General features: G+C 38.7%; 1 protein-coding gene across 3 annotated transcripts in view; it reads right to left on the minus strand.

The window, feature by feature from the left end:
- Positions 1–5,561: 5,561 nt before the first annotated feature.
- The window catches only part of PDE7A (phosphodiesterase 7A), a 53,223-nt gene continuing 45,944 nt past the window's right edge, over positions 5,562–12,840 (minus strand). For all 3 annotated transcript variants that reach the window (XM_083623372.1, XM_083623371.1, XM_083623373.1), the window contains 3 exons: positions 11,404–11,500; positions 8,801–8,881; positions 5,562–7,403 (listed from right to left, as the gene is read on the minus strand). In XM_083623372.1, the coding sequence (XP_083479498.1) occupies positions 7,192–7,403; positions 8,801–8,881; positions 11,404–11,500 (390 nt within the window). In that variant the 3' untranslated portion in view covers positions 5,562–7,191. The remainder of the gene's footprint in view (positions 7,404–8,800; positions 8,882–11,403; positions 11,501–12,840) is intronic.

A 12,840-nucleotide genomic window follows, 5' to 3' on the forward strand; every position in this document is an offset into this window, starting at 1 on the left:
TTGAAGGAGGCATGGCTTTAAAAACCTTATTTATTCTCCAGCAATACAAACTTCAAAATTTAGTAATTATCTTTCAATAAAGCAACTCATTTTTGCTTCAAAACACATGTTACATTGCAGCATATTTATAGGCAATAAATTAGCCAAAGTTTGGACTATATTTTTGTACAGGACTAAACATTACAACTGCAATAGAAGTAATGCTGCATATTCTGTATTAGGAAACTAGAGCAGAATATATAATTTACCAATGGAAGGATAAGCAGGGCTTCTTCACCTCAGACCTTAAACTGCCAGGTTACAGAGCCTGGGTTATAGTTTTCTTAGTTCTCTTATGATCATTCTTGTCAACATCTGCAGTATTTGTTCCAGCAACTTGTCTGGTACCAAGTCCAGTCAGTTCAGTAGGAGTTTGCACTTTTACAGGGAACAAGCAACTGAAGATGTAGAGCATGACCCATCCTGGCTAGGTTTTTTGGGTGGGGGAACCAACAAACTAAAAAGTTGCATTTGGAAAAGGGTACGGTGTCGTTCTGTTTTTGTGCTGCATAAAATTTCATTTCTAGAAATAGAAGGCAATTATTTTGTGAATGCTTGTTACTTAGATTACAATAGCAAGATCCAACATTGCAACAGCAGATACAGTGAGACTTCACCTCCTCCCCCTGTAGCCCATCAATGTGCTCCAACCCTCAACAGCATGTTTGAGGGGAGTGAAGTGGAATAACTGTTTTCATGTGCAAGTCCACTGACACCCCATGTCATCAAACAATTATCACTGTTTTTCTATGAAGAGCTAATTTAATCTAGGTGGTATAGTGTCCCTGAAATGTTTGGAAACTTTCATTTTTAAGTTTTTTAATTTAGAACTTTGTTTTACAGATTATTTTTCATCTGATCTGTAGAATGCTGCAAGATGCCTTAACGCCAACTGTTGTTTTTCTACGCTCATGTGCATTTAGCCCTGTACCACCAATGTAAAAAGTTAAAATCAGAAAGATACTTACCAGCTCTTGATTTCATTTTTTTGTACATCACATAGCTCAGTCGGTAAAGCATGAGACTCTTACTCTCAAGGTCGTGGGTTCAGGTTCCACGTTAGGCAAAAGATTCCTCCATTGCAGGGGATTGAGTTACATGACCATTGTGGTCCCTTCCCACTACAATTCTATGATCCTATGACTAATGTATGCAGGCATTAGTTCAGTGTTGAGGCAGCTGCTACAAGTACACTGGGAATAGGATCTGGAAAGATCTGATCCATTAAGGGCGTACATAGCAGAGAAAGTCCCACTGGACTGGAAGGAATGTCAGAGTAATTAACTCTATTGAGGCACAAATTCATAGTAGAATTAGATAACAAGTACTATAAAGCTCTTTTCAGGTAGTTCTGGAAAAATCCCTAGACCTGAATTGCCCAGCAACAATTGTATAGTGCTGCTACTGAGTTTTCAAACAACTTCACGTGCATTATCGAATTATAATCCTTACTATAAGCCTGTAATGCAAGTATTATTCCCCATATGGGAATGTCAAGACAGAAGGACTTGCTTAAGCCCAGGAAGAGTGAGATTCAAATCAGGAGTGTTACTAGGAGACAATTCCCATCATCCCTTGTGGCACAGGCTGGTGGGAGTCGATCATCTTCAGGAGGGTCACAGGTTCCACATCGTGTTTGTAGAGGTAATAAGAGTACAGTGGTACCTCCGGTTAAGTACTTAATTCATTCCGGAGGTCCGTTCTTAACCTGAAACTGTTCTTAACCTGAAGCACCACTTTAGCTAATGGGGCCTCCTGCTGCCGCTGCACCGCCAGAGCACGATTTCTGTTCTCATCCTGAAGCAAAGTTCTTAACCTGAAGCACTATTTCTGGGTTAGTGGAGTCTGTAACCTGAAGCATATGTAACCTGAGGTACCACTGTACATGTCACTGTGACACTTGGTGATAGGTGGCTGTTCAGTAAGTTTGAAACATTTTTTTAAAACTGTTAAATCCAGATTTTCATTGTATACATATTTTTAGGATACATTTTCTTACGTCAGTCAAGGAAGGCTGTAATCCTGTACCTATGTATTTAGGAATAAAATCAGACATAGGCTGGAATCTTGTATATAAGAAAATGTATCCTAAAAATATTTAAATGCCAAAAATAAATGGGTGCAGAACCAGAATGTACAGCTTTGAATTCCTCAAAATAGCATGCATTGTGCTAATTGGTTATTAGTTATAGAAGTTTGAAGTCACACCACCATGTTTCTCTATGGCGCTTGGACCAAACCTAGTCCCTGATAATCCGTTTCTATAAGTGACTTCATGTTGACAAATGATACATTTGCTTAAAACAATGTAAAGCATAGTTTACAATTGGTTGAACATTTTCAGTTGCTATATTTTAGTTATAAGCTATTGACTTATTTGTATTCTAAAAGTTTATCAATTAATAAATACATAAAATATACACATCTATATCCAAGAATGCCAAGTAGCAGTAATTTGTGTTCATGTTGGGTACTCTTTCATATATTTGACAACTTGAAATATTCTTTCTAGTGGTGCCTACAGACTGTATATAAATTTATATTTAAAAATCCATACTGGACTTTATTCTCTTTGTTTCCGTTCTTATTTCTCCCTCACTTTATTTTCAGATAAACAATGTATTCCAGTATTTTTTCAAAGTAGACAGTACAAGCCAGTTAAATGCTCTCCAAAATTTAGCACACCAGCTAAGAAAATAAAGTGTAGATATAAACGTTTTATAAGCATTGATGAGTCCTCTAAGGTGTACTGATTTGTTCTTCAAATTACTTAAATGTAACATACAAGGCTAGTCTTTCATTAATGCAGTTACCTTAGCAATTGTTTTTATCAAAAGGGATACAACAAAATGGCAACACTAGGGATAGGGCAGGATGTATAATAATTAGATGCAACTCCTAAGATCTGGAGAACTTTTGGCCCTCCAGATGTTGCTGAGCTACAAGTCCCACCAGCCCCAGTAAGCACATCCAATGGACAGGAATGATGGAAATTGCAGTTCAGCAACTTCTGGAAGGTCAAAAGTTCTCCACACCTGTCGTAACTGCATGTGAAGTGACTGCAGGGAGTCTAAGCAGAAAGTCATTCAGTATACCAACCTTTGCTGCCTCTTAAAATATGTGCCCAATGGAACAGGAATTTGTGGGAAAGCTTGAATTGTTGATGGTAAATAGCCGACTGCTTTTTATGTTGGTTTGGTTATGATTTCTATCTAAATTAGCTGAGCACTTAAAGCATTTGTCTAAAGCAGCGATGGCCAAACTTGGCCCTCCAGCTGTTTTGGGACTACAATTCCCATCATTGCTAGCTAACAGGGTCAGGGATGATGAGAATTGTAGTCCCAAAACAGCTGGAGGGCCAAGTTTGGCCATTACTGGTCTAAAGTAATCCTCTCAGTTTCCCAAACATATTCCCAATGCTAAGATACAGTATAAGGAGAGGGTAAAATTGAGAATGTTACCTGTAGCAGAATAAACTTGGATTATGCACATGATGACGCAGGTAACTATCAAGCCACCTAGAGTTTAGAACCTGTCACTAAGGAGGTGTCTTTACATACTACCAAGTGGCAGAAATAGTAAAAATATAAGTTAAGCATGAACCTGCTATTGCATGTGCCACATAATATGCACATCTTATGGTGAGATGCATTAGGAGTTTATACATCTGCCTCTCACAACATACAAAAAAAGTGCTGGTTTCCTTGCAAGGACAGCTTTGCATGTCTGTCTCACATTACCACAGGTAAGTAGCCCTACATTGATTTAAAGGGACAGCAGGCTACATAGGCATGTTGCCTCCAGTACATAGGAATTACAGAAATCCACACATATCAGGAAAAAAATGACTGGAAATATAAATCCATATTTAAAAGCTACTGATACTTTGTCTCAGAACTCTACTCTTGCATCATTGCAAATTGCAATAAGCTTTCCCCACTGTTGAAGATTTCTCCAGAATTGCCTGAAAGATTAAAATGATTATACAGATGGATATTGAGAACATTTAGAGAGGCAGAAACTACTTCTCAACGGTTAATTCAAAATAAATGTGGACTTGAATTGTGGCTCATTCAGAGATGATATGCAACAGTTCAGCAACTGGAAGATTCAGCCAAATGCTGCTTTTCATTTACTACAGTTCAGACCATAAGGATTTGGGTCAGTTCTTCTGCAGGGGTAGTCAGGTTCAAAACACAGAACAAGGGCATTTTTTAAAATTCTACCTCCTAATCGCAAGACAATCTCTCCACTGAAATGCAGTTTCTCTCAGGAGTCCCTGGCCCAGTGCCACAAAGACTGCCAGAGGCTGAAGACAGCTTTTAATTTTAAAAAAGTATCTAGTCCTCTTAGAAAGTTATGGAGCAAAATTTGCAAGTACCTTAAAAGGGATTTCAGGATAATGCACCAGTGGCTGCTCCCCCCGTCAGTGTTTCTGGCCAATGAGTGAAGTTACAGCTAGATTTGTCTGACATCTGTTACTATCTATAAGTTATGTTCTATACAATAGATGTGGGTGGATGCTCAGTTATCCCCATCCCCTCAAAAGGCAAATATGAAAACTTTGCAAAGGGGCTTAAGCTTATCTTCTGCTGTGCAGGAGCTAAAGATCAGGCCGCTATTAAGAATTTACCACATAGCTAACCCGTTTAAGGACTATTTTGATGTTAGTCTCTGCGTTTAATGGGGCTTACTCTCAGGTAAGTTGGCACAGGACGGCAGCCTTGGCATTGGGGAAAACCAGGGTTCTTGTGCCTTTAACATCTGCACGGCAGGCAGAAATTAAACGTATGGAAATAGCATGGGGAAAGCTTCACTATGACGGTAAGGTAAAGGTAAATGACCCCTGGATGGTTAAGTCCAATCAAAAGCGACTGGGGTGCGGCACTCACTCTTGCTTCAGGCCAAGAGAGCCGGCATTTGTCCACAGACAACTTTCTAGGTAATGTGGTCAGCATGACTAAACCACTTCTGGCACAACAGAACACCATGATGGAAGCCAGAGCATATGGAAACGCCGTTTACCTTTCTGCTGCAGCAGTACCTATTTATCTACTTGCACTGGTATGCTTTTGAACTGCTAGGTTCAAAACTGCTAGGCACTCTAATTTTGTGGTATGCCCCACCACCCAGCAGCCATTTTGTGATTGGTGCTGTCATTACTCAAAATTCAAAATGTTCGCACTTGTCTAAAAAGGTTGGTGGCCCCTGGTCTATCTGAATCCAAGAAATTGGATTGTAACTAAACTGAAGAGAAATAGGAAGTGCAATTGACAGTGCAATCCTATATATTTTTACTCAAAAGCCAGCCCCTTTGGGTTCAATGTGCCTTACTTTCAGGTAAGCAGGTATAGGATTGCAACCCAAAAGACTTGTTTCCTTCCTATGCCTTCTCAATTTTATGATCAAAGTAACTTTGAAACACTGTAATGACCTGTTTAAACAAGTCTCAAAAGAGCTACAAAGGGAGAATATGTGATTAAAGTGGTTTCAGCTACTTTTCTAAGGCTGGACTCAGGAGGTAATGTGAAAAGATTTTTATTATTAATCAAAAGTTAACAGCAACAGGCACATTAAAATGAGTATGGCAAAGCCTTTTACAAATGGCTTTACACTGAAGCTCTCTCCCAAAAATGGCTGTTGCAAACTGTAAACAGAATGGAATAAACAGTCTTTACAGTAACAAGGGAATTACAAATGAACAAAAAGAAAGCACCAATTCCTCAAAATAGATTACAGTTGTGCTTACAGTACTTAAAACAATGTAAAAAACAAATTACAAAAAAGGAATGCTTGAAGATTAAAAATTAGTCCTTAAAATTTGTCCTTAAAAACATTTTCTCCTTTTCACATCAAAAAACCCCATAATGGGGAGCATTTCAGTAGAGGGAGGAATAAGTAAACAATGCACTTTTTCAATCAACAACAAAATTTGGTCACTTAGCTTTGTGCATAGTTTAAGGCAGCTGTAGCAACCTGTTCCTTTCCCCCCTGTGGCTGCTCATGAAAATGTCACATTCTAAAAAGAATAAATAAAAAAAAATTGCCTTTCAAATCCTTCCTATTGTTCCCTTCCTCCCCAACCCACCCCCCATCCCCAAGTATTCACACACACACAAACACACACACTTACTCTCTCTCTCTCTCTCCCTCACACACACACAAACATACACACACACTGCAGCGAAAGGGGCATTTGTACCCTTGTTCTGAAGGACACACTTCCCATCCCACTTTATTTCAGATTGGCAAATACCCTGAGCTGTTTCTGGTGTTCATAATCATTCCACCTGTTTTCCCTTGCATGTGCAGTTCAAGTGTACAATAGTGAAAACAACATGCAAATGTTTCCACGGCAGAATCTTAACACAATGAAGACTCTTCTTCTCCTCCTCTATACCATCCCACATCCCCTCCCAAAATCCGGAAGTATTTCTGCCCGCTGTAATTGCATTCCCATTCTGCACTGGAGTAAAAGCTTGGCTGTGCTTTATGTAAAAAAATGCTCTTTCCAATGCACAGCCAAAATTATGACACATGGGATACTTTCTTTTTTACTAGCAGGAAAATGAGCTGCAGTTTCAGATTTGATCTCTTTGTTTTCCTTTTTTAAAAAATTAGTGGTTCCTTCACAGCCATGCAGAAAGATTAATTTAGAACCTATAGTTTCCAAGTACATTTGTAAACATCAGTTCTTGCCAGAGGCATCCAAGTAGGGGCACTTCACTCTTCCACATTTTGGACAAGGACTGAATGAGTCTTGTTAAATTCCAAGAGAAGGAATCATCCACCATGTCATGTGGCAACTTTGAAGGCCTGATTTCAAATTTTCTCTAAAAACAAATAAAAACAAAGCGATGTGGCACGCAACAATATTTTCTCGTACTTTCCCCTCGGTCAAGCTTCAACCACTCCTCTGGTTTGCATATTCAAGGATCCATGCAGAAGCCAAACAAGGCATATGCATATTGCTCTATGTTCAGGTCTTGTAACTGAAAACTGGGTTCAAATGATTTATCAAAGGAAAAACTTGGAAATAAATAATGCTGGCATTGTTTACACTGAAACCTTGGCAGTCAGACAAAATTTATCCTCAAACCCTGTTCCATAGATACCAGGCAAGAGGCAGTTTTTGTTAAGCAGATCCTGGGGTCAGGATAGTCGGTGTTCCTGAGGTATAACTTCAGAGTCCATTTCCTCAAATGCAGGATCAGTATCGTCACCGCTGCTGGATTGTTCTCTCTGCACACCCTTCCAGCTAGCTTTATTCAATCCCAAATGACCAAGCATCGTTTGAGATAGTCTGGTGTTTGAGAAACGAGCCCACTCTGTGAATAATGGTTCCACCAAATAGGTCATAAAACCTAATGAGAAAAAACACCTTGGAATTAGAACCCCAGAAACAAGAGACTGTGTGTTTTCCATGTAACATTTCCGTATTAAGAGTTATTTGAATGAGTTTACTGTGTTTTATCTTCCTGTACTTATTACATTTGTCCAGAGTGCTTTTCGAAAGGCAATTTATAAACTAAATAAAATATATACATTTTAGTACAAATGCAAAATAAAGCAGCACACAAGCTCTCTCTCTCAAGCCCTAAGGAATACAACATATTTTTTTGTGTAGTTGAGGCTGCTACTGAGTCACACAAAAACTGCTGGGTTCAAAAGATCTCATATGGGTCAGATCAGTAACCATAAACATTTGCTACTTCAAACTGATCAGGTAAAGGAAAGCCCTCTGATTTCACCATGCTGCTATGACAGGAAACATGTGGTAGTGCAGTCATGAATCAAGTAAGGGACTTTATGGGTAAATACTGGTCAAGAAATTTAAATGCTGCTTCTTTTTGTTACTAGCTTTCAATTGCTTGAGACCAAACATGCTGGAGACTTGTGTGCATAGCAACTCCTTCCTCCACATCAAACCAGGATGTGCGGAAAGGAGTTGTGCATGCAAGTCTCCATGGTTTGCTGTGATGTCCAAATAAGACATGCTGACCATAGTTTGCCTACAATACAGAATTAAAAAACACACTTCAAACCAAATTTCCAACTCTGGAAACACAGCATTAAGCAAATGGAACATTTCCTCCCACCGCTCCATCCCCACCACTGTGCAGTTCCTGAATCTGTTCTGTGGATTTCCCCAAACCCTCTTGAGCAGATCTGGGAGGGCAGAGGGGGCACCACTTGCAGTAGCACAACTCTTTCACTGAATACTGCCAATGTTGTTTAAATTTCCATCTTTTAAAAATAGTAAAAATAATAAATTTGTATACCGTCCTTCATCCATGAATCTCAGGGCGATTCATAAGTAGCCCAGTAGAAAACAAGCACCCTCTTTAAAATAAATAATTTGCCACAAAACTGAATCTGACCTAAAGTCACAATTAAAGCCTCTTCACAAGCAGCTGTCACAATTTATCCAGGCAAAGAAATATAAATGCCAGATGAGAAAACAGAAAACTCTCTCTATACACTTCCTATTTCATGGAAATGAAAATTTCAATAACAACAAAACATAGGGTAGCATTCACTAAACTTAACTCAACAGTAGTTAACTGAAATTAATAGACCTAACTTGGACATGTTCATCATTTCAGTGGGTCTACACTGAGTAAAACTAAGCTGAATACCACCCAAAATGTTCTCTTAAAAACTGTCAAAGACTTTTAAAACTAAACATCACACAGTTTATCTTCCCTATATTATATATTAATGGAAACTATAGTAACTTATCACATAGATCTGTAGTTACCAATCTGGATGTTGGCAATGGTTTCTGTCTGTCGATCACACAGTGGACTCACGCCCAAGCAGTATTTTTTCTCAACATCTCCTACAAACAGAATACTAATTTAATAAGCCGTTTTCTACAATTCAACAAAACTTAAAGTGTTAAGGTTTTTCATTTAACAATTTTTAATGTTAACAGATACCAGACAGATCTAAGAAATGTAACTTCAGTTGTTTAATATAGCTGCCGTACAGTGGTGCCCCGCAAGATGAATGCCTCGCAAGACGGAAAACTCGCTAGACGAAAGAGTTTTCCGTTTTGGAGGTGCTTCGCAAAACGAATTTCCTATGGGCTTGCTTCGCAAGACGAAAATGTCTTGCAAGTTCCTGCGGGGTTTTTTTCCTCCCCCCCCCTTTTTCTAAGCCGCTAAGCCGCTTATCCGCTAAGCCGATAAGCCGCTAAAAGCCGCTAATAGCGCTAATCCGCTAATCCGTCAATGGGCTTGCTTCGCAAGACGAAAAAACTGCTAGACGAAGAGACTCGCAGAACGGATTCTTTTCGTCTTGCGAGGCACCACTGTATTTAAAACCACAGCTTTATCATTTGAACACTAGCTTCATAACTGTTTACAAATATAAATGATCTAGCAGATATGATCTAGCATTTTGTTGTAATGCTCATGAAATGAAGTACTAACAATAATTCTTTCTAAATGTTAATTCTATAATGCAACAAGCTGTCACTCTGCTTTGGAACACGTTTTTAGAAGAAAACCCTGACTAGCTTTTCAGATATCTTTTAATTGCATAACTTTCTAAAGAACTGCCTGAATTAATTGATATTATAGTTTGAAGTCTTGTTTCTTCTGTTATGTTTTACTCCAAGAAGCCCCATTTATCCTAAACAGAACCCAATAAGGCAGACACGTATATACAAAATATTTTTTTCAATGTGATCCCATTGAGATCCCAAGATGAAATTTTGCAGGTAGTTCTTAGAAATATTAAATAATACATTTTTTTTCAATTTTTTTAATCGTATCTATTCTTTGAAAAATTTTAAGTTTTGTAACTTCAATTTAAAATTTAAAGTAAGTCCATCTTGTGACATATATTAAAGCCCATGAGGTTCTGAAGAGATTGGTGTTTTTAGTTTTGACTTATCTCAATGCTAGGCTGAGCAACAAGATGAGATAAAATGCTAAAATTTAGATTTAAACTTAGTTTTTTATCATTCAACAAGTGTACAAAATATTGAGAAAATTGGATAATATGAGGTAAAAAAGTTGGATCACTTGATATGGAATTAACCAGCAAGAAAATTACCCATTTATCTCTCAATGAGCAAATGTAACTTGAAAGATCAGTAGCATGTTTTCCATTATGAATTTTTCCATTAAAAAATACATCACGAGTTGAACTACTTCACAAGACCTGTAGCATGCCATAATTATCACTATTGTAATAATCTCTCATACAAGAATATTTTGCGGAAAGTTTGTAGGTGAACTTTCAGGCTGTAGATCCAAACCACAGGGCCAAGTTAGCTGCTTCAGGTTCAAAATCTTCCACTCCCTGCCTAAAAACCATATTGTTGAAATACATAAATGCATTTCAAAAACAAAAAATCCTAAGTGAGAAAAGTGACAAGACTTAACCAACCTTTGATTGCTACTTGAAGGAAAATGTTTGTGAGAAGTGATAATGATCCAGTAACAGTATATTGTACTCAAAAGCTGAGCTAATGAGTAGGCATTGGTTGCTATCAATATCATTAATAGCTTAAAGGTAAAGGTAAAGGGACCCCTGACAATTAAGTCCAGTCGCAAACGACTCTGGGGTTGCGGCACTCATCTCGCTTTACAGGCCAAGGGAGCTGGCGTTTGTCCACTTCCGCAGACAGTTTTTCTGGGTCATGTGGCCAGCATGACTAAGCCACTTCTGGCGAAACCAGAGCAGCGCACAGAAACACTGTTTTCCTTCCTGCTGGAGAGGTACCTATTTATCTACTTGCACTATATGCTTTCGAACTGCTAGGTTGGCAGGAGCTGGGACCGAAAAATGGGAGCTCACCTCACCCCGCTACAGGGATTCAAACCGCCGACCTTTCGATCGGCAAGCCCAAGTTAGTTAATGCAATACCAGTGAAGATCTGCACAGTTAAAAGATTTTATATACAATTTCAAAAAGTGCAAGATTCCAGAAACCTAACTGCAATTCGTCTCAATTGCACTGACAACTTAAATCCATGTACACAAAACGGTGTGTCCAACCTTTTAACTTGCATAGCACAGTGCTAAATAATTTTTAATCATCAAGCAATTCTACAGAGATAAATTCAGCTTTTTTTTCTCAATACATGTCGCTTTGGACTGAAGCAGCAGGTGAAAGTAAAGCCTTTATTACTGTGAAATAGCTTCTCATCCAGTTAAAGTTAGGTAAACAGAAATATCAAGTGTTCTACAAAGCTGCAATCTATACAGTAAAAATGGTCTGAGGAAACCATTCAAGGTGCATTCATTGCAAATAATAAAATTTTCTATTTTCTGTAAGAGCCATGCTTCACTACAATTCTTTTATCATTTTGTTTCACGTTCCATAATGAAATCACTTTTCACTACTTGCCTTGATGAAAGAATTCTTCTGTTACTTTTTCACTCCACTGCTTGCTTAATTCCCAAGTCCGGCAGGGGTTGCAAATATCAGCACATTTCAAAGCCATCTAGTAAATAAGACAAACCATCAACATATTATGCAAGATATTGTGGCCTGCTAACAACTACACACTTAAGTTTTGCAACTTCAGATGATGCAAAGTGTCACATGGCACAATGGGTCAGTACATCTCGCTGCTAAAAAGAAGGTTGGTGGTTTAGGCCACCCAGGGATGACTGTGAGCAGGATTCCTGCAATGCGGGAGGCTGACTAGATGACCCTGACAGTCCCTTCCAACTCCTTGATTCTGTGACTTCTAAGTCAGGTTCTTTTAAAATCCTTAACAATATGTAATGGACAAGTGATACTGAGTAACAAAGGGGGCTACAATGCAGCACACATGTGGATCACTATCACTAAATCCAATGTAACTTAGCTGAACAAGCGGTGTGTTTTGGGAAGGAAATATGTTTGAACATATATGAGTTAACCTCTCCCAGAAACATCAGTGCAATCCTGGAAAATTATGAAAACATTCATCTTCCATAGCACCAATAAAGAAGTCTGATAGCAAGCATTATCAATTTAATATGGCTATGTCTGGTTATCATGAAAGATCATTCATCAATACACTGCACTTCATCCTTCACCATTTACGAATGCCTGCCTGTAAATTAATGCAATGTTGTTTTATTTCTTTTTAAAATTTGTATCCCAGCCTTCCTCCAAAAGGAGCCCAGGGCAGCAGAGCACACTGTTTTGGCTACGGATTGTTAAACTATGGAATTCGCTCCCACAAGAAGCAGTGATGGCCATTTACATGGATGGCTTTAAAAACGGATTAGACAGATTTATGGAGGATAAGCCTATCAGTGACTCCCAACCATGATGACTCCACTATTGGAGACAGTATGCCTCTAAATATCTGAAGTATCTGAAGAAGTGTGCATGCACACGAAAGCTCATACCAAGAACTAACTTAGTTGGTCTTTAAGGTGCTACTGGAAGGGAAAAAAATTTTTTTGTTTTGACTATGGCAGACCAACACGGCTACCTATCTGTATCTAAATACCAGTGCTGGGAATCACAAAGGGGGAAATACTGTTGCACTCAGGTCCAGCATGTGGTTTCCCATAGGCATCAGGTTGGTCATGGTGAGAGCAGAACAGATTAGATGGGACTGTGGCCTGATCCAGCAGGGCTCTTCTTACATTCTTAAGCTATTGCTTCCTTGTTTGGAAAAGTTTCAGAAGCAAGACTGGATTAAGGTGGTTGAGGGTCTGTTGAAATGCCCAGAATAGGGCCCCCTTTTCATCCTTGTTTCTGACCACTTCTTGGTTTGGGCCACTTACCAACTCCCAGCCTAGCCTAACTACAAGGCTGCTATGAATACATATAAGGAAGTAT

Source organism: Podarcis filfolensis (assembly GCF_964270895.1).
Source record: "Podarcis filfolensis genome assembly, chromosome: 7".
In the NCBI taxonomy this organism is placed as follows: Eukaryota; Metazoa; Chordata; class Lepidosauria; order Squamata; family Lacertidae; genus Podarcis; species Podarcis filfolensis.